Source organism: Bubalus kerabau, chromosome 5, assembly GCF_029407905.1.
Source record: "Bubalus kerabau isolate K-KA32 ecotype Philippines breed swamp buffalo chromosome 5, PCC_UOA_SB_1v2, whole genome shotgun sequence".
Taxonomy (NCBI): Eukaryota; Metazoa; Chordata; class Mammalia; order Artiodactyla; family Bovidae; genus Bubalus; species Bubalus kerabau.
The window spans coordinates 58,225,220-58,251,758 of record NC_073628.1 but is presented as its reverse complement, the minus strand read 5'-3'; the positions used below and the strand labels follow the sequence as shown (position 1 = coordinate 58,251,758).

The 26,539-nt window shown below is 54.1% G+C and overlaps 1 protein-coding gene across 1 annotated transcript in view; it reads right to left on the bottom strand.

Annotated features, from left to right (window-relative positions):
* LOC129654229 (ras association domain-containing protein 5-like) overlaps positions 1 to 17,950 on the bottom strand; it is a 47,985-nt gene extending 30,035 nt beyond the window's left edge. The window contains exons 1-4 of the mRNA XM_055583747.1: positions 17,540 to 17,950; positions 17,339 to 17,396; positions 16,389 to 16,499; positions 15,676 to 15,797 (exon numbers count right to left, since the gene is read on the bottom strand). Of these exons, the coding sequence (XP_055439722.1) occupies positions 15,676 to 15,797; positions 16,389 to 16,499; positions 17,339 to 17,396; positions 17,540 to 17,950 (702 nt within the window). The remainder of the gene's footprint in view (positions 1 to 15,675; positions 15,798 to 16,388; positions 16,500 to 17,338; positions 17,397 to 17,539) is intronic.
* Between the last annotated feature and the right edge of the window lie 8,589 nt (positions 17,951 to 26,539).

Sequence of the window (26,539 nt, the reverse complement as noted above, 5' to 3'; positions counted from 1 at the left end):
GCAGACACATGGCTGCAACTGGGAGAGTGCGGCCAGGGGACTCAGGTGAGCTGGGTGTCTAGCATACACAGCCGCATTAGGGGACACACGCAAACCCCTCTAGGTTACCCCTAGCTAGCTCAGGAAGTAAAAATGGTAGCAGCACAATGATCTAGGAGAGAAGTTTTAGTTTGCTGCTAAAAACATCCTGGACTTCTGCAAAGTTGCTGGGCTGTGTTTTAAGATGGTTTCTGGCCATCTGCAATACGGAAGTCTCAACCTAGCAATGTTATCCTTAATGAGGGACAGGGAGCCATCCACTTGCCACCTGGAGCTTCAGAGCTCGGATTTTGGGGAAGGTCACCCTCCCAGGCACAGGTGAGTGCTGTCCCCAAATCCTAGAGAGCCATTTTGAAAAGGTCCGGGGACAGGAAATGCTGAAAAGAACATTAAAAAAAAGAAAAAGAAAAAAGACCAGTTTTGCCTGTGGTCCCCAAAGGGCTCCAGATCCAACCCAGGGTCCGCTCAGTCAACAAGTTCAAGAGGGCCCTCAGGGCAACTGCCCACCCACTCCGGTAAGACGTTGATAGCCCGTCTGCCAGGAGCCAGGTTTCCCTTCTAGACCACAGAGCTTGCTTCCCCGCAATGAAAGGCTCTTATATCATTACATTTACCTTCGAAGGACGTTTGCTCTGCACATTCCTGAAGAAGGTGGTCTTGGCGGTGAAGAAGCAGTCCTCCAGTTCCTCCTCCAGGCTACAGTACCCACTGCTCATGCTGCTGTCCACCGTCATCTAGCCCGGAGCCCCGGCCGGAGGCAGAGCGCGCATCTGCTGGGGGCGCGGGTGCGGCGCAGGGAGGCGGGGACCCTTCCCCAGGCGGCCGCGGCGCGAGCTTCTAGCCCCGCCGGGGAGCGAGTCCGTTACCCGTCCGGGCGGACCCGGCACCGGCCGCCTCGCCTTTCCCACTGGGGCCCGAGGGGCTCAGGCGGAGGGGTAACCTGTCCCCCGGAGGCGGTCAGACCCGGACGCCGCGCGGCGCACCTCGCTCTGCAACTCACTGGGCATCTGCGCCTTCGCGCCCTCCGCGCCGGCGCCCCGCTCCACCCCGCGCGGAGGCCTTCTCGGCACGGCCCCCGCCTCCGCGTCGCTCCTGCCCCTCCACTGCCAGAGGGGTTCGGAAGCCACTTCCTCTCGTAAGGTTCCTCCAGGCCCCGGCGGTCGCCACGCCCCTCTGGGTCCTCCCGCCCCAGGCCTGCGCGTCCCCACCCTGCCGCTGGACCACACCGGCAAGTGGACCCGGGGCATTCCTAGAGTCAGAGCAGGGATGCCGGGCGGGAATGCCTGGGACGGACCCGAGGGAGAAAATGCCCTCTCTGCTGTCTTCATCCTCCTGGTCGCAGCTCCTTCTCCTCCCCCAGGACGGCAGGAGCTCGAAGGCCCACACCGTCGCGCCTCCCTTCCCCCCGTCCTCTGCCTCCCCCACCCTCTCATTCCCCATTCCCTGGGTGAAGGAGCCAGGCCCCTCGGAGTGGTGAGAGAAGTGACTGCAGAAGAAGAAAATCAATATCTGGTCTGCCTGGAGAAGCAGCAATATTTTAACTCGGAAATGCCAGAAGAAACTGCAGGGCTCCCCCACCTCCAAGCGTATGCAAATCAGATGCAAAGTTACAGCAATCTGCAGAGTAAGCAGGCCCTTCCACCCACCCCAGGAACTTGCCCCCAGGAAGCCTCAGGTTTCTAAAGGCGCCTGAAGACACCACCCAGTTTATTAGTGCGTTTAATTCCCGGCGGGGAGGGGCGGCGGGTCTGGCAAAGAGGAGTCTTTGCCAGATATTGTCATCTCATCAAGGACAGCTCAGTTACATTTCTCCATTAGAACCGGATGAAGGGACACCTTCCTCCACTGGGGCTGAATCCTTCAAATCCTTCCTCTATAGTAGTTACTCTGTGCGCCTGGTGATGTACATGCAGTCTGTCATTTCCCAACAGCCTCCGGATAGAGATTACTATTCCCTTTTTATGGGTGAGGAAACTGAAGCTCAGAGTCACATTGGTAGGACCAGTGTGCTGGGACTCAGACCTGGGTCCTTGCAGTCCTAGGGCCTGTGCTCTTAGCGTGATGCCGTCTCTCAGAAGAGATGGGACTGATGTGTGTGCTGCCTGCCGTCTCTCAGCAGAGAGGGGCTCGGAGTCTCCGGAACAGCAAACAAGCCTTCAGAGCCGAGCAATGCCAGGAGCACCATGCTTGTGGAGTCTGATGGCTTGAGGACCCTGGAAACGCCCAGAGAGTGGCTGAGAGGGGTTATCAGGACTTTCTCCAAGTCTGTGTCTCCTGTAGTTCCAAAAACCATCCAGTCTTGGGGCACAAGCTGGGTAAGGGGCTAGACTCAGCCCCCAGACTGCAAGCTGCCAGCTCCATTTTAAGCTCTGGCTACTTTTGCGAGGAGCCCTCTTCCTCCCCCGTCTTAGTCAAATCCGTCAGTGCTCAGGATGGTTTCAACTGCAGCCCAATTTGGCTCCATCTTCCCACACAGTCTTTTTTCTAGAAGCCTGCGAGTGCCTGGCAGGCACGAACATGAGCTAGCTGAGAGCCCGCGCCGCGGCCCACTGACCTGCCCAGCTCCAGGGATGGTCACGACCAGTAGCTGCCTCCCTGGCCGGGAAATAGCAAATGGAAGTAACCAGGTGGGGAGGGGGGCTGGGCTGAGCTACCGGATGTTTTCAGGGAAGAACTCACGTTAGTGGGGTTGAAAGTAGGTTTTGGAGCAATCTTCAAATGAGTATTTCAAAGACTGTTTTGTTGGGCAAGGCTTCCCTCATAACTCAGTTGCCTGCAATGCAGGAGACCCCGATTCAATTCTTGGGTTGGGAAGATCCGCTGGAGAAGGGATATGCTACCCAGTCCAGTATTCTTGGGCTTCCCTGATGGCTCAGCTGGTAAAGAATCCACTTGCAATGCAGGAGACCTGGGTTGGATCCCTGGGTTGGGAAGATCCCCTGGAGAAGGGACAGGCCACCCACTCCAGTATTCTGGCCTGGAGAATTCCACGGATAGTATAGTCCCTGCGGTCACAAAGAGTCGGACACAACTGAGTGACTTTCACGTTCACTTTGCTGGGTGGGGGTGGTTTACCCCAGAGACTATGGTCCAGGGAAAGGAAGCTGGTATTGGCCTCACCAGGACCTCGAAGGCCAATGTCAGGATGATGAATCCTGAAGGGAGGGGGCTTTGCATGACCTCTGGGCATCAGCAAGAGCCTGCCTGCTTTGTCTGGCCAGTGAAAGAACACACGTTTCCTTATAAAAGGAACCTCCTTGCTCAGTGGGAATTCAATATTTAAGGGAAAAACAGGTCCCAGATTCTCGGGCCACACTGTGTCCTTGGAGTACAAACTGACCTCTGCAGAGTAAGTGCAGCGCTACACATTCACAACGTACAATCTTAAAATACAGCGGACAAAGGCCAAAGTAGCCCAGGAGTCGGCATGAGTCTCTGCTTGTGAGCGGCACACGAGATGCCAGATCCACTTAGGAAAAGGCCTGAGTGACACTGTGTTCTTTTAGGGTGCGGCTCCCTGCCAGTTCAAATATTATGAAAAGTGACATCTGAATAGGGCTTTTCAAAGTCCCTTCACCTCATCACTTGGGTTGCTCTGCAACCCTGATAGCAGGTTTTACTCCCATTTCACAGATGAGGAAACTGAGAGAAGGAATATGTTCCATCATAGCTCATGAGATATTTTCAAAGCCTAGTTTGTGTCTGTCTGTCCACTCTACTCCACCTGTCAATGAGTCCAGGCTTGGAAGGAAGCCAAGCAAAGCAGAAATGGTGCTGGTGAGGACCCTGGGACTCTTCTGAAGCCAGCAAAGATCACATGTGATACAAGTTGGCCAGCCTCCAGGAGGAAAAATCCAGACTGAAGCTTCATAGTTCCAAAGGGAGGAAGACCGGATTCCTTTCAGCGTCCAGTGACCCTGTATACACCTCTTCTCCATGAATAATCAACAGTGGTGATAACGCGGCCAGGGGGAGGGGAGAAGGCAGCAGGAAGAGCTTAGGCAACAGCGCTTCATGCTTCTGGAAGTGAACGCGCAAAGGGTAGGAACTGGCTGTTATTGTCCCTGGTCCCAGGAAGAGGAGTCTGGACCTGTAGCTGCAGCATCCAGAGCCCCAGAGCAATGATGGCATCGCTGTTGGGGGGGCGGGGGCGGGGTGGATTCAGAAAGCCCCACTGAAGTGGTGGATGGGTGACTTCCCTGTCTCAGAGCATCAGATGATGAAATACATCATTTGAAACTTTCTTACTCTCTCAAATGCCATCCTGACACATGGCCAGATCCCTTGTCAAATCCACCCTGTGGGTCTGTGTTCCAGGAAAGCTGTGGTACAGAAATGGAAGCAAGGGGGCTGATATTCCAGGCCCAGCTCCAGCTCTAGCTTGCTGGGGGAGCTTCAGCAACTTTGGACCTCAGGTCTCCTCATCCAGGATCCATGGAGGGGTCCAGAGATCAGGTTTGGGGCCTCATGAGCAACAAACACATACAGAGGCCGAAAACCAGGTGAGGTGCCAACCCACCCCTGAAACCATTGGAGTGATCATTAGCCGCCTTGCGTGGACACCGTCTTCCTAGTGACTTTATGTGCTTCATTTCATTTAATCCCTACAGCAAACAGGGGAGGAGGCTTCAATATATCTACTTTACAGAGTGGAAGAGGAGGTTGTGGCAGGTCGAGTAACCTGCACACAGTCAGACATGCTAGTCCCGGTGGAGCCAAATCAGCCCAGCTGGTCTGACTCCAGACCCAGGTCCGTGAATGCGCACACGCGGAGCATGCAGAACCTATCCCCGACCGCTCTCAAACAGTCACCCTGCCTGACACTGGAGTCTGTCCCAGACAAGTCAGAAGCTGCTTTCTCAGTCTGCCTATGACCCTGTCTTCCCTTTGGCTCACTGGGGTTTTCCACAGTTCACTGACTGTTTCTTCCACCCCCTCCGCCTTCGCATTGTCCCTGGGAGCTGAGTCTAGGCCAATGGCATCAACCACACTTGACCTGTCTCATGATGTCCTCTCCCCCAGGTCCTCCAGATGGATGCTTCACCAGGTACCCAGCCCTCCCCACTACGGCCTCACTCTCAACAGGTCCAAACGGAGCTGATTATTCGGGGCCTCAACCTCCCTCTGCTCCCCCTCCTCTAGAATTTCCTATCTTGATGGATGCCATTCACACAGATTATTGCAAAGCCTTCCAATAATGTCCTTCGTTCCCATCCTGACTCCTCCAAATTCCCCACTGTTTTGTTGCCAAAGTTACCCATCTAGACAGAGATCTGATCAGGGTTATTTCATCATAAAATCTTCCCATTCAGATGTCAACTAATAATTACTGCGTAAGTACTGAGGATCAAGACTTAGTATCAAGCTTATTCATTTATTCAACAAATAATTACGGAGCACTTTCTACATGGCAGGCACTAGACTGGGTGTTCTGAAGAACACATAGTCCCTGCTTTCTCCTAACAGCTAGTCTGAACAACATGAAATAAGATGTCATATTGGAGCTACCGAGCTCTCATATACTTCATTCTTTTTTTTTTTTTTTTTCATATATTTCATTCTTGCACTTAATCCCCCAGACATGGGACAATGGACCATTCAGAGTTGGGAAAGGAGTACATCAAGGCTGTATATTGTCACAACGCTGTAAGAACGTATTTTACAGATGAGTAAAATGAGACTCAGGATGGCTGATTTGCTCCAAACCAAAGAGCAAATAAATAGTGGGATCAGATTTCAAACCCAGAGCCTCCGTGTCTGACGATTTTCCACCATAGCTGTCCTGCCGCCAGTGACGCCTCAGTGCCTACAACAACATCCTCAACTCCAGAGCAGGTCTTTCAAGGCCCTTCATAGCATGTGCCCAGCCTACAGGCCGTGCCCACCTCCAGCCACACTCAGGCAGCCCTCCTTACAGGCACACACGCTCGCCTCACGTCACCGGCAGCCGCCCTCCCCGCTCGTGGCCTTGCTCTTGGTCTCCTCTGCCTTCAGAGTCCTCCTGTGTCTCCGCCCCACCTTCCCAGCGCCTCTCGGAAGCAGCCTTTCTCAGATGCCCTCTCTGGGGTGAACCTTACCGCCACCCCGTGTCCTGAGAGCAGCATCTGACAGCATTAGACTGTGAGCGCACCACTGAGCTCAGCTTCCCCCGATGACTTCCTGTTGTGAGAGGTATGCGGCTGAACACTGCGGAGGCTGACTCACAGCAGAGGCAGTTTTCCGGGGCTCCTAGCCCTCTCCACGCTTCGCTTCCTGGGCTGTCAGGCTGGCAGCTTCGCTAGGGCCCTGACACACACACCGAAGGCAGTTAGATCAGCCCAGACTAAGACGCAGAGGCCCTGGAGGGCTGTTGCTGGGTCTGAGGCAGGCCTGGGGAGTTGGCCTTCTAGCTGCCCTCTTTTACAGGAACTAGAGAATCATAAAACATGTTTCTGACCAACAATCCCATCCCTCATGTGATCTCTTCAGTCCTTCAGGAGCCAGGGCAATGTGGTCACGGATGTGAGATGTGTGAACAACTCTTGCACTGCTGCATGTAGAGAGAGAGAGAGGCTTGTTGCCTCCTTAGGGCCTCAGGACAAGCTGGCCCAGCCAGAGGTCATCTCAGGCACTGACTGGTTCTAGGCTGGGAGGAGTGGGTGGGGCTGTGAGGGGCACAGAGATACATCTCCAGCGCTTAAGCATTTCTAGAGAAGCAAGGGCTGGAGCTCTGGCTCTGCTTGGCGCCAGGATATCAAGAGCCTCCTGGTTGGGAAGCCATTCCCACCGTCTGATCAGAACTGAGCTCCCCTGGGCCGTCAGACAGGCCTTAGGGCGGCTCCTGTTAGAGGCAGCTGCTGAGTGGAGTGGGATCACTGACAACTTCGGCCAGCACTTCTGGTTTCTAGAGCGTGGAGGGAAATCTGTGGTGGGGGGTGGCTGGGGACTGGCCCTTTCCTTTGGCACCTGTGGATGGGCTGGCAACAAATGAGATAGAATTGTAAAATGTATTCAATTGATCCAAAAGAAGGAAGAAAAGGAAACAAAGAACAAATACGGCGAATAGAAAACAGCAAGATGATAGACTTCAAATCTAATTATATCAATAACCACATTAAATGCAAATGAACTAAATAACTCAAAGAGCAGAGATGATCCAATTGGATTAAGAAAAACAAGATTTGACTACTTGCTTTCTGTAAGACATGACCTTTAAATATAAAGACACAAATAGCCTCAAATAAAAGGATGGATAAAGAAATAACATGCTAATGGTAATCAAAAGAACACCGCAGTGGCTATATCAACATCAGACAAAGTCGATTTCAGAACAAAGAATATTGCCAAAGATAAAGAAGTTTATTTCATAATGAAAAAGGTCAATTAATCCAGAGACTGTAATAATGTTAAGTGTTTACGTACTGAATAATGGAGCTTCAAAGTACAAGATAGAATTGGAAGGAGAAGTGGCCAAATCTACAATTAGAGTTGGAGATTTCAACACCCCTCTCTCAATAATTGATAAAAGAAGCAGACAGAGCACATGGTGTGCCTCAACAAATGTTAGCTAACATGGGTATCACAATTCAGCCTGATAAACCTTTAGAGCATTTCACAGGAGACCCAGGGCCAGAATCCCTGGAGAGGCGCACACGCATCTATCCGCAGGGCTCCTAAGGGAGCCCCAGCCTCTGCAGAGGCAGACCCGGTCCCCGCGGGTCTTCCCTTCCGGCTCCGGGGCTCCCCCGTGTGGCGGCTCTGGGTTCGGCATGTGGCGCGGGGCTGGGGGCTGGGGCATCCTCCTGAAGGGTTCAGAGAAGCGAGCCCTCGGCAGGGGCAGGGCAGGGAAACAGAGGTGCGGCCGCGGAGACAGGACAGGGCCGGGAGGCAGGAAAGCCGGCTCTCCGGACCAGCTGGGTCACCGCTCCGTGCCTGCGGGGGCCGCGGGAGGCGATTGCAGCCGGCGCCCTGCGAGGGGAGGACCGCGGGGGGCTGCCAGGGGCGGCGGGGCGGGGGACACGCGGAGAAAATCTGGGCGGCCCGACGGGGAGGGCTGAAAGGCCAGCCGGCCAGCCGCCGTCCCTTGGTGAAGACAGAAACGGTCTCGAGTCCTTTTATCAACAGAGCAGAGCAATAAGAGGCCGCAAAGAAGGGGATAATCGTGTCTTGTAGCGAGAGTGCCCAGCAAACCACAAAACCATAGTGTCCTGGGTTTATGTCCAGGAGAAGAATGCATCTTTCTGGTATTGTGGAGAGTAGGCAGAGCCAGAACAGTGAAGGGTTTTGTGTGCTAATCCAGATTCAGGCTGACTTTGAGGATAATAGGAAGCTGCCAGGGGCTTCCATCACAGGGCGACATGATAAAAAAAAAAAATCCAGTAAGGCTGTTGAAGGCACAGGGACGGCCCTGGAATGTTACCTGGTGATACCAAGATGCTTTCACCTACATCTTCTCGCTGGAGCCACAGAACCACCATCGCTCAAGGAGAAACCTGAGGCTCAGGGAAGCTAAGAGGCTTGTGCCCGTCACACGTCCACAATGTCATCTGCACAGTCTGAATTAGAACCGGGCTCTCCTGTCATCCAGGCCAAGAGTCCTTCTTTTAAGAAAATAGGTATTACCTTTTAGAAATATTACACTAGAACCATCTGGACAGCATCGGGTTATTCAAATAGCCCCGAAGCAAAGGGCAAAAGTCAAGGGTTCTCTCACTCTACCCTGGTCACTCCCCACCCCCTCACAAGGTGAAATATCTTCCAGCAGTTGGCTGGGTGCCCTGCAGGCCCTCACTCTCACACACATTTACACACACACACATACACACACACGTACAAAGTACAAATTGATTGTCTTTATGTACTACTGAGTGACTTGTCTCTGTTGGCAGCATCCCTTGTACACGCAGATCCATGCCTCCTTTGGAAAACCACATGGGTCTTAGTGCCAGTGGCTGGAATTTCCTTCCTGGTACCCCTACAGTTCTCTCCACTGATCACAGTGCCCAGGAGGCAGTGGCTGGACCCAGTGCGCTGGTATTTGGGGACAGCAGTCTCTGCTGCCCACTGAGGGCACCGGAGAGGACTTTAAAGCAATGCCTGGCTCTATCATTACACGTGGAAGGAATCTGAGACAGTCCTTAGGCATGCTGCTTTTTTAATTTTAGAGATTAAATATTAATTATGTGTATCAGGAAAAAAAAATCCTAAGTACATGAATGGTGATTCAAGGACTGAAACTTTTCCCTCTAACATAAGTTTAAGTTTAATACAAGAAATCTATTTGAAGAGGAATATTAAGTAAATAGTAGCTCAGGTGGACTATTGATATGGCCAGAGTCCTCGCTGTGGAAAGTGCCTGGGGGAGATTTGGGAACTGCAGCGGGCAGGGCTGGACTTGCAGACCGGGACTGAGAGCCTCGTTTCTGAATCCTGCTCCTGAGTTCTGGGGTGCCACCAGGAGCGGGGGAATCTGGGCCCGATGGACAGGAGATCCCATCGCCGGCCGCAAGAGAGTTGAGCGGGAGGGAGAGTGTTGCTGTTTTTGTCTTGTCGCCTGTGAGGGGCACCAAAGGCCGGGCACAGAGCTGCCATGTCCCTCTGGGCAGCAGCAGGTCCTGGTAAGAATCCACAGCTGTGGGCAAGGGCTTCCGCTCTCGGGTAGGCACGGAAAGGACCAAGCCAAACCAGCAGAGGTCTCACTTTGTCTGGAGGGCACTGGGGAGCCCCTGGGATTCTTTAATCACAGGGGGACGGGGTAAGAGCAACTTTTGCACCACCTGAAGGGTAAAGTCTTTGGGGCATGCCCCCAAATAAGGGAACTGCAGCAGTTCTGGCAAGGTATTGTGATCTTCAGCTGATGGCAACCATGCCCTCTAGGAAACAGCCTTAAACTGAAGAGGGGATCTGGGTGGACTTGAAGGGATTTGCTTGGTCAGCAAAGGGAGCCCAAGAGAAAAGTCAGTCATCCTAGACCTTGGCGATCTCCAAGGAGAGACTGACAAAGGCATGGGAAGCTCATAGCCGCGCCTCCTCTGTTTCTCCACCTGGGAGAGACGTGCACAACCCACAAGCCTTCTGAGTGCAGCTGGGGCTCTAAGCCCGTTCCCACCCCCTAAACACCCGCCCCGTCTTCCCTCCTCCCCACCTCTGTCTGGCATGGCAGAGAGAAGACAGCCTGAACCTGGGATTACTGCTTTTCAAAGGTTGAGGCCAAACACTTATCGACAGGATGATCTCAACTGTGTTTTGAAAAATGTATGAATGTACAGGAAGAAAATGTAAAAATGTTAACGAACAGTGGTTCCTTCTGGATGGAGGAAGATCAATGATTTTTCTTTTCCTTCAACAACAGAGCGGAGAAATGCCACCAGGCCAAGACCTCCTAACAGTCATGTGTCTCCAAACTGGCAGAGCTCGGATCAGGGCCCTCCCCACCCCCTGAAAATCCCCTCCCCCACCCCGCCCGAAAATGGCACTCAAACATTTGGGTAGCTCAGACCAGGTGACGAGGCCAAGGTGAACGCAAAGCTCTATCCTGGTATGCAACAGAAAATCGAGCCAAGGCGGAAATCAGCACAAACAGGCTTTTTAGAAAAGGCGAGTGAGGCTGGAGCAGGGCCCAGGTTTTATTGATAGAAGGCTAGGTGCTGCCCCAGTTGTGCTGAAGCATGCAGCCGGGCCTGTCCAAGGCAAACACTGCAGCCCAACCCAGCCGGCCCCGGAGCAAACCCCACTCCAGGCTGGCTGCCATGGGGGCTGCTCGGCACCCACGAGGGGCTCTTGGCGCCTTCTGTATTTTTGTGGTGGTTCTGCTCTAGACACAGCCCTGATTCAGCTTGTCAGAAAATTCCACAGTTGACACGTCTCCCCAACAGAAGGAGGGGAGTCAAATACTCAGACTTGGAAACACCTGCTCACTGTTGAAATTCTGAGGATGAGACAGGCATCCAGCAAACTCCAGGCCCTGCTCTGGGGCTTCCTGCCCCCCTCCCCCCATCTCCCCCCCTGCCCCACCCCGCCCCGGCACTTGAGAGTGTTGGCTAAGTGGGGTTTAGTTTGGGTTTCTCAAACTGCACTGTTCACATTTGGGTCTAGATGATTCTTTGTTGTGCGGGTGGTGAAATGGGGCGGGGGGCTTTCCTGTACAACTGGAATCATTTAGCAGCATCCCAGGCCTCTGCCTACTGGGTGCTAGTAGCCTCCTCCAAGCTGTGTCCGCTAAAAATGTCTCCAGTCCCTGCCCATGACCCAGTGGAGAGGGGAGGGCAAAACCACTCCCATCTGAGACCTGCTGCTCCAGAGGGAGAAACAGAGACTCAAAGTAGAAGCCCAGGATGTAGTGGGCTGGGCAGGCTCGAGGAGAACAGAAAGCAGACAGACTTGGAAGTTCCCAATGGAAAAGAAAGTGGGGGAAATAGTCTAAGATATTTAGAAGACGTTGCTCTATTGTGGGCTATGTAACTTCCCTCCTCCACCTTCTAAAGAAAGTCTTCCACAAAAGTCTGCATCATTCACCAGGGCTTGGGAGTCAGATTTGTCTCCCTTCCTTTTCTCACCCTGGACGGGGCACGGCCCTCCAGAGAGGTCTGGTTACATGCAGACTCTGGTATAGACAGTTCCAATTCTGAAGCGTGTGGAGGATGTACAAAAGTTTTCTTCTCATACTAAATACATGCGTTACTTGAATCTGTTTAGGAATGGGACATTCCTCCACGATGAATGAAATTGATCCAAATGTATTACTTGTCCCTTCTTATTTAAAAAAAATAATTTTTATTGATTTATTTATGGCCACGCTGGGTCTTCACTGCTGCACTAACTTTTCTCTAGTTGCGGCGAGCAGCAGGGACTCTCTAGCTGGACTGCTTCCCGTTGCCGGGCTCCTCTTGTGGCTCCCAGGCTCCAGAGCACAGGCTCAATAGTTGGGGTGCGCCGACTTAGTTGCCTCGCGCGCTGCATGTGGGATCTTCCTGGATCAAGGATCAAGCCCGTGTCTCCTACATTGGCAGGCAGATTCTTTACCACTGAGCCACCAGGGGGCCTTTCTTGTGGGCAACTTCCAATCACCAGTACTTCACACATTTTAAACCAGGGACAGGTCTATCTCAAGGACATTTGTAAGCTCTCATTAGTATGCTCATCTATTGAAACGAATACCTTAGAGCGTTTCAAAATAATCGCCTTGCACTGATTCATTACAACGTGGCCAAGAGGAGGAACTGCTAAACTGCTGTCACCAGATACTGGTGCATCCAGATAAATAAATGCTTTGTTATATAAACAATGTGCACGGATGCAAAATTGCTTCAGTTGTGTCCAACTCTGTGCGACCCTGTGGACCATAGCCCGCCAAGCTCTTCTATCCATGGGATTCTCCAGGCAAGAATAATGGAGTGGGTGGCCATGCCCTCCTCCAGGGGATCTTCCTGACCCAGGGATCAAACCTACATCTCTTACGTCTCCTGCACTGGCAGGCAGGTTCTTTACCATCAGCACCACCTGGGAAGCCCCATATAAGCTATGTACCACACTGTAATCTAGTGATCCAGAGAGCTGAGGGCCTGCATCAATGATCTTATCAATAGTGCATTTCTCAGGCAAAGTGCACATCTTTATGTCATCTTCTGTGGTACAGCCAGCGTGCACCACCCGCTATGCCTCTATGGCAATTGAAAAGTGAAAGTCACTCCAGTCCATGGGATTTTCCGGGCAAAGGTACTGGAGTGGGTTGCCATTTCCTTCTCCAGAAAGTTGCTCAGTCGTGTCCGAATCTGTGACCCCAGGGACTATACAGTCCATGGAATTCTCCAGGCCAGAATACTGGAGTGGGTAGCCTTTCCCTTCTCCAGGGGATCTTCCCAACCCAGGGATCGAATCCAGGTCTCCCTCATTGCAGGCGGATTCTTTACCACCAGCTTTACTGGTAAAAAGTGACAGGCAGTTTTCCTGCTGAAAAAATGTTTTGATGATCTACACTGATTCATCGTATCAATGTACTGGTTTCTTCCAATGCCAGGAAGCCTCAGACAGGCAGCAACAGTGAAACTGGGCAATGAATCATAGCTTTTCTCACTGTTCAGCATGTCCTCCATAATCCCAGGTTAATACAGACACGGTGTTATCCTCGGGGCCTTTGCCGTGATATCCAATGAATGGTAGAGGTACATACAGCATGAGATGGTCTTGACTGTACAGCTCTGCATAGTACGTGTGTTCATCTTTCTTGGTGTGTTTAAGTTATTTCTATATTGCCACTGATTGCGGATAGTGTACAGGACAACCTCCTCATACTCTGTGAATTTCCAGGACACTACGTCACATGGGCTGGCAGCTTGCTGTAGGAGTATTTGTGCTGAGTGTAGAACTCCACAGCTCTGTTCGTGATGCCCGGGACTGAGACTGGGATGACACCTCCCACCGGCCCACCGTCACAGGGCGGATGGCAGGCTGCCCCATGGCTCGGGCTCCCGGTGTCTCAGTTCAGCCCCGGCCACGGGGCGATGGAGCAGTGGAGAGGGGAGGCCAGGTGCCTTGGTGTCTGCAAGTTTCTCCCAGAGACACAGACTTTTAGAACCGATTTCGTATCATTTTAATAAAAGTACGCATCATATTTGCTTCCTGAACTGCTTTCCCAATGGGAGGAAAGGCCTGGGGAATAGCAGCAGGGAGGCTGGTAGCACCCATGGGTGGACCCGGTGACTGAACATGGTTGAACAGGTACATCATGGCTAGAAAAAGCATGTGTGGGTGGCGAGTCCGGGGACCTGGGACTGGACCCCAGTTCCCCAGGCCCACTCGTATTCTCTTGAGGAAATAACCAGTCATTCAGCATCTGTGCTGTCTCTCATGGCACCCAGGGCTTTGCCCTCAGAAACCAGGGGTTTTATTTAAAGTGCTGCTCCTATTTGACTGTATCAAGTCAAGTAGGACTGTACTGGGACTTGACTGTAAGGCCCCAGCATTCCTGGGCTTGGCACATGGTCTACATTCAAAACATATTTGTTAAATAAATAAATAGATGACGTCCTGGGACACTCCTTACTTCCTTGACCAACAACCTTCGACTCATACACTACGGCTTAGAGGCAATGTCACCTCCTCTGGGAAGTATTCCCTGATTTCTCCCAACAGAAACAGCCACACTTTCTGTGCACTGTATACTCAGAACACTTGGTTCATACTTTTATTGAAACATGTATCACAGTATATACTATTTGGTTGTATTTTGCCTCCCCTGCCAGAATGTAAGCTCTCTGAGGATCCCCACTCTTACCAGTGCTTGGCACATAGCAGGTAAATCAATGTGTGTTCAATGCAGGAATTAAAAACAAGGCTCTCCTGTCTCCCTCCCAAAGGCTTGACATCAAAGGTCGAATACATCCTGGTTCAAGTGCCTCGGCAAAGCCCAGAATGAAGAACTACTTTGGGCATCAACTTCCTGGTCCTCTGACACAGGGAAACACTTGTGCAGTCCCTCTGAAGCTGGCCTGGTCTCGCTGGCTGGCTGGCAGGACAACGCACTGAGAAGCCTCAGTGCCAGCACCCCCGCTACTCCAGGGCTATGAGACTTCAGAGGACCCTCAGGAGCTTTCCCTGGGACTCCCGCCCCCACCCATACCGCACCCCATGGTTGGAGCCCTAGGACAAGGCAGGCTCCATGCCTGGGTGGACTACAGGGCACTTCTCAAGAGCATCAGGCTTCCCTGCGCCTTCCACCCTGTTCCATGCCCCCAGCCCCTTGGCAAGGGGTGTGCCACCCTGCAATTTATCACAAGAAGCATATCCTTGGTCTCTCTCCGTTTCCAGCACAGAGCTCCAAAAACCCTTGGAACTTCCTAAGTACAGAGAGCAAGAAAGATGTTTCCTATGTTGATGAGGTGACTTTGGACCCCACCTAAGGAGAACCTACCAAGCGTTAGAGGATAGGAACTTTCCCTCCCAGCCCCCAGGCCTCTGGGGAGTGGGGAGGGGCTGGAGGATGAATCGGTTGCCAGTGGCCAGGGAATTGATCAGTCATGTCTGTGTAATGAAGCCGCCATAAAACCCCTAAAGGATAGGGCTGGAGAGCTGGGTGGGTGAACACAGGGAGGTGTGGAGAGAGCAGGGCTGGGAGAGGGCATGGAAGCTCTGTGTCCCTCCTGCCTACCTTGCCATCTGCATCTCTTCGATCAGGGTGTTCCCATTACATCCTTTTATAATAAACTGGTAATCTAGTGGGCCAAAGATGCCTCTGAGTTCTGTGAGCTGCAGTAGCAAAGAAACTGAGCCCCAGGAGGGGGCTGTGGAAACCTGGATCTGTAGCCAGTGGGTCAGGGGCAGGGGTGAGAGCTCGGCCTTGAGATCGGTATCTGGAGTGGTGATCGCAGAAAGTGCCAGAATGGGGCTGAGTTGGAGGACTCAGTGCAGCGGAGGATTGCTTTGGCGGTGTAGCCACCTGCCCCCCGCCCCATGAACTGGGTGAAGAATCTGAGTGTGTGCCATGGACCTCATCTGGCGAGAACGGGATCCCGACACCCGGCGAGAAGGGGACCCGGCGAGAATGCGACGCCGACATCCGGCAAACGTGGAACACCCGTGCACCTCCCACTCACCAGCGCTTGTGGGGGTGAGGGGAGCCCGGACCCTCAGAGGTCAAACCCCGCGGTCCGTGCTGCCTACCTGGCTGAAGGTCACAGCGAGGGTGCTCTCTGGAGACGGTCTGTCTCGGGAGGCGCCGTCCTGCTGAGTGCAGTCCAGCTGGATCAGGCTGCGGCACTCCGGGTGGCAGGTGAATTTACAGTCTGGAGGGAGAGAACCGCAGCGGGATTAGTGGCCAGAGAAACGCCCTGGGGGCAGCATGCGGCTCCCAGAGGGAAGGGCGCTCAGGAGGGAAGCTGAGGCCAGCGGAGGGGAGACCCCCGGGGGGAGTGTTGCCGGCTCCCCACCCCACCGTGCGCGTGGAGGTGAGGAGGTGCTTTACCGGTCGCAGACTGCTCCCACCTCTGCTGTTGCGTGTGGCCCTGCGACCGTTATTACTGCTGCTTTACAGAGGAGAAACTGGGGCCGGGGGACTTTGATGACTTTCTCTTAGGTCATCTGCCTTCAGGCTGGTGCACTCTCTACTAATTTCTGTTATCCCGTTGTTATCATCAACGGGAAGGGCTGTCACCTGTTTCTGACCCTACCCCATCTAGAAATGTGTCAGCTTCTCTAACCTGGCTGACACAGCCTACAGTCAGCATCCCAAACTAGGTTCCTCGGGGGAAACCTCACCTTTATTTCCTAAACAATGTTCACATCTAGAGTTGAGAAGGGCGTAGGGGAATACCTTCAAGATAGGGAAGCTGAGGCTCAGAGAGGTAAAGCGAGGTGCCCAACGGCACACAGCTCACTGGCCAAGCCATGGCTGCCTCTCTGGAACCTCCCGGGCAGAAGGGAGGTGAAGCTGAAGAGGGCAGGAGGCAGCAAGGCTGGGACCCGTGAGGGAATGGGGTATATAGAGGCTGGGAGCGAAACAGGACGGCAGCAAGAGAAGGGAGCACACGCCCATGAGCAGTGCCCTGATCTGAGGCTGGCTCCCCCAGATGGGCAGTGCCCCGATCTGAGGCTGGCTCCCCCAGATGGGCAATGCCCTGATCTGAGGATGGGTCCCCCAGATGGGCAATGTCCTGATCTGAGGCTGGCTGCCCCAGAACGAGCAATGCCCCAATCTGAGGCTGGCTCCCTGAAACGAGCAATGCCCCAATCTGAGGCTGGCTCCCCAGAATGAGCAGTGCCCCCATCTGAGGCAGCTCCCCCAGACGGGCAGTGCCCCGATCTGAGGCTGGCTCCCCCAGACGGGCAGTGCCCCCATCTGAGGCTGGCTCCCCCAGACGGGCAGTGCCCCCATCTGAGGCAGCTCCCCCAGACGGGCAGTGCCCCCATCTGAGGCCGGCTCCCCCAGATGGGCAGTGCCCCGATCTGAGGCTGGCTCCCCCAGACGGGCAGTGCCCCCATCTGAGGCAGCTCCCCCAGACAGGCTGTGTCCCGATCTGAGGTGGCTCCCACAGAATCCGCTGGGCCTGCCGGGGTCAGCTGTCCTGCAGGTGCCGCAGCTCAGCTGGAAGGCCCAGCTGGGGAGGCGGCCACAGTGTCCATGAGAAGGCTGCCCGATGGTGACGTGGGCGTGTGGGGTAGGCATGGTAGCCTGGGCCCATCTGGGTAACCTGGGGACGAGGAAAGCTTCTGATTGATGAGGGCTCGGCCTTCTTCCTTTCAACAAGCTCCAGAACCTCAGCACATTGGGACTGCCTTCTTTTAAAAAAAATTTTTTAAGGACTTGTGTGGCTGTGTTGGATCTTACGTGCAGCACTCAGGGTCTTCCTCGCGTCCTGTGGGATGTTTTGAGGCACGCAGACTCTCTAGGTACGGCGTGCCAGCTTCAGTAGCTGTGGCATACATCCGAGGGATGCGGGATCCTCGTCCCCAGCCGGGGATTGAACCCACGTCCCCTGCCCTGCAAGGAGGACTCCTAACTGCTGGGCCACCAGGGGAGTCCTTGGACCGTCTTCTTAAAGCTGCTGAAGCGCTCTGCCTGGGGCTGGTGGTGGAGGTGGGTCTCCTCTTCTCCCCAGGCTTTCAGCGGGGGGCGGGGCGGCGTTCGGAGTGAGACCACCACTCTCTTCAAGCCACCACCTTCTCTTCCGTCCCCAAAGATGAGCGCAGGGACCACCTTCATTGGACAGTTTCTGCTGTTAATGCCACAGCGTAGCACCTGGGGATTCCAGAACTCTGCCGCCTTCTGACTCCACACTCTGAAGTCCTGAGCACCCTCCAGGATGGCGCTCAGGAGCCCTGCTGCTCGCCTCCCCCGTGCCCGCAGCCAGGCCCACCATGCCGCCTCCTCCTTCAGAGCCCACCCAGGCCTTCCTGGCCCTCCTCCACGGAAGCAGTCTCGCCTGTGCAGGGGCTGCATGGAGCCTGCTCGGAGCCACTCACCATACCCTTCCCAGCGCCCCCATGCATTCCTGGGCTCCCAGAGGATTCCTGCCCAGTGTGAGGACAACCTCACCCCCGGCAGGGTGGAAGGCAGCAGGGAGGGTGTGCAGGCCGAGTCACCGCTGCCTGCGGTGCCCAGAAACGCCAGGGCTTCGATAAGGAAGCCCCAAGGCCAGAGCCCACAGAGAAGCCTTGCTCCGGGCTCCACTCCCAGGACACATCTGTGCGGCTCCCGGCGGGCTCAGAGCGTGAAGGATGCTCCAGGGCTGCCAGCCGGTGGGAGCCTGCCAGCTCTGCCCCGAGGGAGGGCTGCCCTGGCTCCCAAAGGCGAGAGCATCTGGACAGAGGACGCCGCCTGCAGTCTCTTCTTTCAGCTGTGCCCTGCCAACTCGGGCACTCTGTCCACCTGCACACCGCAATCTCTCCATGCCTGTCTCTCACTGACACACACGCACACACGCTCTGAAAAGAGCACCAAAACCACACAGAGATTTACTTATTTTTTTCTTATGGGTCTGATGCTGAGCTGGACAGAGCCAGGGAACAGAAGAGTCCAGGCGGAGTGGTTCAGGATTTTATAAAAAGCACACTTGAGCACCAGTGGAGTCTGTCCCATCAGACCATGGAGTCACAGACTGGAGCAAAACCACCAAAGCATGTCTTGATATTTCCTGGCCCCTGGAAACGCTAAGCCCAGGGCTTAGCAGAGATGAAGTCAGAGTCCTCAGGCCCTTCTGCGCACCAGGAGCGGACCCCACCAGCACAGCCAGCAGCCGGCAGGCCCCCGGGGCTCCGAGTATCGACAGTCATGAGGCTACAAAGGCAGGGCCATGTTCCACCAGGGCCCAGCGCTTCAGCCCTCACGGCCCATCTTTCCCCCGAGACAGAAGGAAAGATGGAGATGCACTCCCAGATGGGCCCCTCTCCAAGGAGGGACCCGAGTGTCCAGATGGGGAAGGGCTCCTGGGGCACCCTCAGACCCAGGCCGTGCTGGATTCCTTGCTGCTTTAACAAAGCACCACCCACCAGATGGCTTAGGACTGCAATTTATTCTCTCTCAGTTCTGGAGGCTAGCAGTCTGAAATCAAGTTGTCAGGAGGGTCACGCTCCTCCTGGAGACTGCGGGAGGACGCTTCCTTGCCTCTTTCCGGCTTCTGGGAGTGTGCTGGCAAGATCTCTGGTGTCCCTCGGCCTGTAGCTGCAGGACTGCACTCTCTGCCTCCATCTCTGAGTCCAGCCTCCTTCCGTTTCCCCATAGCACAGGACAGGTCCCAAGGGCCTGCTGTCCCCATGGGCTGTGTCTGCACCCGGTCACCTTCACGTGACGCCAGTCGTATTGGGTTAGGGGACTCTCCTACTGGAGCACGACCTCTTCCTGTGCTGTGCTTAGTCGCTCAGTCGTGTCCGACTGTGTGTGACCCCGTGGACTGTAGCCCACCGCGCTCCTCTGTCCATGGGGATTCTCCAGGCAACAATACTGGAGTGGGTTGCCATGCCCTCCTCCAGGAGGTCTTCCTGACCCAGGGATTGAACCCAGGTCTCCCACACTGCAGGAAGATTCTTTACCCTCTGAGGCAGACCTCTTCCTGACTAATTACACTTGCTACTAACTTGTTTCCAAACAAGTTCACATTCTGACGTACTGGGATGAGAACTTCAGCATGTTTGTAGGTGTGGGGGATATAATTCAACCCATAGCACAAACCCTGGGCAGAATTAAGAACCCAGAGCCCTCAGTCTCAAACAGAGGGGGTTCCTCACAGACCCAAGGGGTCAGCGCAGCCTGGCAGAGGAAGGAGGAGGTGGAGAGATGAGCTAAGGCCGGGACCTCCGCCATCTCCACCGGCCCCGCTCCTGGCCGTCTGGGTCCCTGAAGGTCACACCAAAGGCACCGTCCCCAGCGAGGGGGTCAGGTCCAGAGGCCATGGCAAGTGAGTCCCAAGATGCATCTTTCTTCCACTTTAGCCCGGAGGAGGTGAACTCTGCCTGAACATTTTGGAGATTGTTTTCCAAGATACAAAAGCTACAAACCTCCCTTTAGTCCCCAGGGCTGCCAAAGTTAGTTCTTGCCTGACCCCAGTTGCCAAATGCACACACACACACACACACACACACACAGGCACACAGGCCTACATAGAGGCTAATTTTTCTCAACCAGATGCATTCTGTTGATAAGAAACTCATCAGGCCCTTTCACCCCAGGCTTGTAAGCAAGATCTCAAGACAGCAAGGAGCTGGTCCGCTTTACTCTCCCTCCCCCGGCTGGAGCTGGGATGTGGGGTGAGGGTGGGCAGGCTCCTGGGACTCAGAGCCTGGTTACAGTGTGCCCACAGGCCTCCCGGCGGTCACTCCCAGGTCAGCGAAGAGCAGCTTCTCACCCCGTGATCAGAGCCACTTCCGAGGCCCATGGGGAAGCGTAGCAGCCTCTGAGTCTATGAGCTCTGTGTCTGTCCTCTGGGTACCCTAGGCCTTCCTGGACAAGGTCAGCCTCGGAACAAACTAACCACTTCCCCCGTTCTCCTTGGGACCTGTCCTGTGCTATGGGGAAATGGAAAGAGGGTGGACTTGGAGCAAGTACGTGCTTTACAGTGCTGCTAAGAGCATTAAATGAGGTAATTATGTAAATCATAACACCTGGCACAAACTAAGAGATCGATAAATATTAACTATTTTTATTAAGTGGCTAAAACCCAAGTCGGCCTCCCCAGCGGTCAGGGCCCCTGGCATCCGCATCCCGGAAGCCCGTCTGTGTTCCGGGCATCGTGTCACTGACCTCCCCCCAGACCCACTGCGTCCTGACACAAAGGCCCGGACGCATCCTCACGTGACTCTTTGTGACCCACCAGGCTCCTCTGTCCATGGATTCTCCAGGCAAGAATACAGGAGTGGGTTGCCATGCCCACCTCCAGGGGATCTTCCCGATCCAGGGACTGAACTCCACCTCCGGCATTGGCAGGCAGGTTCTTTACCACGGAGCCACCTGGGAAGTCCCTCAGACCCCCACTGCGCCCCCTCCCCAGGCTGAGCAGGGAGGCCCCCAGCCTCAACCCCCACACAGGTGAGGCACCAGCTGTGCACAGAGCCTGGAGACGGGCAAGCCTCCACACCTCGGGGAGGCACCTCTGCCTGCCTGGGCTGTCTCTCCTCCCTGCATTCCTACCCAGCCCCTCCAATATTTGAACTTCTAAAATCTTGCTTTAGTTTCAGAAGAGACAGTTGCTAACCAAGGTTGATAACTTTTAGTATTAAAGAGGATGTGGGTACATGAGAAGGTTCTTGCCTTCTTGGTGGTACCAGTTTCCTGCAGGAATATGTATTTATCTGTCTCTAAATATGTCTCCACAAAAAGGTTCATCACACAGTTGTTCATGCCAACAAAATACTAGAAATACCCCATATCCATCTACAGGGGGCCAGTTACAGTTACATTTTAAAATGGAATACTATTAGGCGTTACATAAGATGAGGTAGATTCATATTGATCAGTTTGGAAAGAGGTCCACAAGTTTATCACTGAAAGAGAAAAAAGGTTCTGTTTTATGGTTCTGGTTATATAAAAACATACACATACCTACATACACATTATGCACAGAGAGAAATTTGGAAGGTGATATGTTTGCTCTGAGTAATGAGATTTCAAGTGTTTTTCCTCTTTACAGTTCCTAAATTTTGCTTTTGAATTTTTTTAATTGAATCTATATTCTTTACTAATGGAAAAAATACCACCAAAAACTGAACAAAGAGAATTCCTGGACCCACACCGTAATGACAGCCGCTACCAGCATTCAGCACCTCCAATGCGCCGGACACCTCACACACGTGCTTCCACATGATCAATGCTAAGCACGCGTGACATGTTTCTACCCCTATCAGACTTATTCTTTACAGCAGCTTTAGGTTCACAGCAAAAGTGAGCGGAAGTATATAGAGTTCCCGCTGCCCCCAGACATGCACAGCCTCCCCTCACTAACATCCCTGTCCGAGTGGCGCCCTGGCGACAGCTGAGGAGCCCTGCTGAGCGGTCACTGTCACCCCGAGTCCACCATTTACGTCAGGGTCCGCCCCCGGTGCTGTGCATCCCGCGGGTTTGGACAAATGGATGACGACATGCACCCAGCACGGCAGGGTCTCACAGCATAGTTTCACCGCCCTAAGTATCTCTGTGCTCTGCCTACCCATCCCTTCCTCCTCACTAATCCTCAGTAACCACTGATTTGTTTTTACTGCCTCCGTCGTCTTGTCTTCTCCAGAATGTCCCACACACCCCACAGCCTTTTCAGACCGGCTTCTTTCACTGAGCAATATGCATCTAAGGTACCTCCATGTCTTTTCATCTCTTTTAAATTCTGAATGTTAATCCATCATCTGGATGGACCACGGTTTCTTTAGGCATTCACCTATGAAGGACATTTTGGTTGCCTCCAAGTGCTGGAGGCACGGGTAAAGCCGCTGCAAACATCTGCATGTGGGTTTCCACGTGGATGGGAGTTTCCAGTCCCACTGTTCTACTCCTGTTTTAGTGGAGAAGGGAATGGCAGCCACTCCAGTGCTCTTGCCTGGAGAATCCCATGGTTGGAGGAGGCTGGTAGGCTACAGTCCACAGGTCGCAAAGAGCTGGACACAACTGAGCGACTTCAGTTTCTTGCTTTCTATAGTTCCTTTCGGAGAAGGAAATGGCAACCACTCCAGTGTTCTTGCCTGGAGAATCCCATGGACAGAGGGGCCTGGTGGGCTACAGTCTATGGGGTTGCAAAGAGTTGGACACGACTAAGCAACTAACACACACACTCCTATTTTAGAGATGAGGAAACTGAGGCTTGGAGAGGTTAAGAGACTTCTCGAGACCCTTGTGGCTAGTGAGTGGCAGAACTGGGGGAGGAAATCCATCACACCTTGCTGCTTTTCAGGAGCCCTACTTTCTGGTAAACTGTCCCCTCCACTTGCTCTTGGTCCTCCCTACTCCACACTACTTGATGCCAGGGATGGGCTTCATCAGGGATGGGGGTTAGGGTGACCCAAGGCCAGAAGAGAGCATGGGGCCCAGTGATGTGGGCGAGGGGTGCTTCTTCCTCTGCCCTGGGAGGCAACAGCAAGAACACTCCTCTCCAAGGCCTCTGCCTTGTGCTGGGAAGTGCCAGTTCACAGCTCGAGGCCCAGCCCAGCCAGGCCACCTGGCCTGGGAGAACCTGCTCTGGCCTGTTCCGGCATCCACAGTCCCTTCATCCCTGGGAGATTAGGAGCTACTTGGGCAACAGCCAGAAATCCTGTCACTGAGCTCCTCGCGGAGTACCAGCGAGGCCAGCTCCTCAGTCAAGGTCAAGCCCCACAAGCAGTGGACTCTCCGCCCTCCCCGCTCAGAGTCCCAGGCTCTGCAGCCCCGCTTCCTATGACACCCAAACAGAGCCCACTGCTGCATCACATGCAAAGATGAGGATGGCAGAAGAGCGGCCGGCAATGGACACATGCCCGGAGCACCAAAGTGCACCCACTCGGCAGCTGTAAGTCAGACATTCTCAGGCAAGCCACGTGGCCCCTTAAAGGACACTGTTTAATGTCCTTGGAAAGTGTGAGAAGAGCAAAACAATCAGTTTTGAAGTGCACAAAATCTGGCCTCCAGAGCAACACAGATCAGGGTCTGAGCGCAAGCTCTGCTTCTAATTGGTTATAAGATGCCACAATTTCCTCATCTGCACAGTGGAAGTAATGATATCCTCCTTACCAGCAGCTTTTTTGACAAAATTAGAGTGTATAAAGCACCCCATGGATCTTCCCTGGTGGCTCAGATGGTAAAGCATCTGCCTACAATGCAGGAGACCTGGGTTCAATTCCTGGGTCGGGAAGATCTCCTGGAGAAGGAAATGGCACCCCACTCCAGTATTCTTGCCTGGAAAATCCCATGGCTGGAGGAACCTGGTTAGGCTACAGTCCATGGGGTCGCAGAGTCGGACACGACTGAGCGACTTCACTCACTCAAAGCACCCCACAGCGCCTGCACAGAGCAGATGCCCAGCAGGCAGCAGCTGTCACTTACAACGAAGGGACTCCTGAGCCTGGGAACCAGGATTCCTGTCGACTCCATGCATGATGTGTGTGCGTGCATACCTGCGTGCTAAGTTGCTTCAGTCGTGTCTGACTCTGTGACCCTATGGACTGTAGTCCATCAGGCTCCTCTGTCCCTGGGATTTCCCAGGCAAGCAAACTGGAGTGGGTTGCCATGCCCTCCTCCAGGGGTTCTTCCTGACCCAGGGATCGAACCCACATCTATGTCTCCTGCACTGGCAGGCAGGTTGCCAGCCCTCAAATCTCTCAGTTTGGGGTCCTCTTCCAATGTATTAAGTAAGACAAATCATGCAACTCTCCTGTCCCCTAAGTTCCTCCTACCTGCCCCACCTCCCTCCAGCACCGCTTCTGGTGGCCCAGGGAGTGAGGCAGAGTCACGAGAGGATGGTAGTGCCGGACAGAGGGCAGGGAGAGAGGCGGATGGATCTGTCAGCCTTGGAGGTCGGGGGCCACTGCCAGAATCAACAGTCTCTACATTTTTCATACTCCTGGTTGAACGTCTCGTGAGGCTGGCAGCAAGAGAATGGAAACTCCCCACTCCTGGGGTCAGGCCTCCAGCTCAGGACGTCTGCATCTTCACGTTTCCAGGAAGAAACCGGAACCCCAGCCCCCTCAAGGCCGTACAATGCAGTTCCTTGTTTCAGAGGACAGGCCACCGCTGAGCGCACCCAGCACGCCGACCCCAGCCTGGTGGGCCTGGAGACACACAGCTGCCTTCTCACACCACACAGCCCCAACCACACACACACACACACACACACAACCACCCTACAGACTGTGCCGGAATGCAAGCCAAGAAGCCAAAAGGGAGGGTGGTGTCATGGTAGGCTCGGCCTGGAAGTCAGGCCTGTGTCCTGGGTCAGAGATGCCAGCCCTCCCACGGACAGGAGACGCGGGCGGCTGGCTGCACTGGGATGTTGTCAAAGAGCCATGAGGGAATGCTCCTGAACACGCTCAAGTCTGGATCGGATGTTGAGTCCCCACGTAAAATGGGAGTTGGGATGAGCGGGCTTCATGGAAAGCAGGGCCCCGGGTCAGGCAAGTCAAGGGAGTGAAGGCGCCGGGGGTGATGCGAGGAGCCTGGGATGAGTTGAGGACACGAATCCGCCTCAAGACCCTGGGCCACCCCCTCCTGCCAAGTGACGCATCGAGGGCGCGTGCGGCAGGGCTGGAGGGGTGACGTGTGCACTCTCAAGCCACCCTTCTGTACTGAAGGGAAAGGCAAAACGTTCCGCTGAGTTGTTGCTCAGGAGCCAAAGCAGATATTTACAATTCTTCCCCGGGGCCTTGGTCCCTGGGTCTAACGGGGCAGTTGCTCATTCCCTGAGCCTGGCTTCTCGGTGGTCACATCGAGGGTCACAGTTCCAGGCAGGCCCGGCGTGTCCCCTGCACCCTCTTCCCCAACTTGGGACCCAGGCCAGCATGCAGAGGCACGATCGCGTCCCAGGTGGGTGGGTGTGGGTGGGTGTGCCTCTTGGGCGGGCCCATTATTCATCTGTCTCTGACATAAGCACACATCCCTAGGCTGAAAGCACCAACTAAGGGCAGGCGCTGTGGTCAGACCAGGCCAAGTGTGTCGGGTGGGGGTGTTCTGGGAGGCACCCGTGGAGGGGGTGGGGGCAGGACGGTTCACGGCAAGTTCAGATGGAAGGTGCAGGAGCAAGAGGGGTCAGGCAGTACCCGCCCCGGGCCAGCGAGGCAGGGGCCGGGGCCTGAGCCCAGGGCAGCTGCCCGTGTGGTCTGTTCCATGTCACTTAGCTCTTTGGGGGTGCTGCACCCTGAAGTGTTCCCTCCATACTGCCTTCTGCGGATGTGTGCACGTGTGTGTTCACGCTGCGTTGCTTCAGTCGTGTCTGACTCTTTGCTACCCCGTGGACTGCAGCCCTCCAGGCTCCACTGTCTGTAGGATCCTCCAGGCAAGAACACTGGAGCAGGTAGACAGGGGATCTTCCCAACCCACGGATTGAACCTGCATCTCTTGCATTGGCAGGCAGCTACTTTACCACTAGTGACACCTGGGAAGCCCTGTGTGGAAGTGTATATATGTTTAAATTATAAACAAGGTTGAATCCACTTTTAACAATTCACGCTTCATGTTTAGATCGCGTTAACTAACTCCCTGCCAGGACTATGCTAGAACTCTCCCTCCTGTCAACTCTGTCCTCACCCCCTGATTTTCACTGTATCACATTATTTACACTTCCAATGTTTACAATATTTACATTCTGTCATAAATACAATGATCACACAGTTATCTAAAATTAACTCCACCTTTAAACTGATTCAGTCTTTTCACAACAGCAAAACTATTTTTAATTTTAATCAATCTTTCGGTTGACTGAAATTTTTGGTATTATATTTTATATGCATTATGTTTGCCAATGATGCTTCAAGCATTTTAAAGAGATGTGCCCTGTAATGGCACCCCACTCCAGTACTCTTGCCTGGAAAATCCCATGGACGGAGGACCCTGGAAGGCTGCAGTCCATGAGGTCGCTAAGAGTCA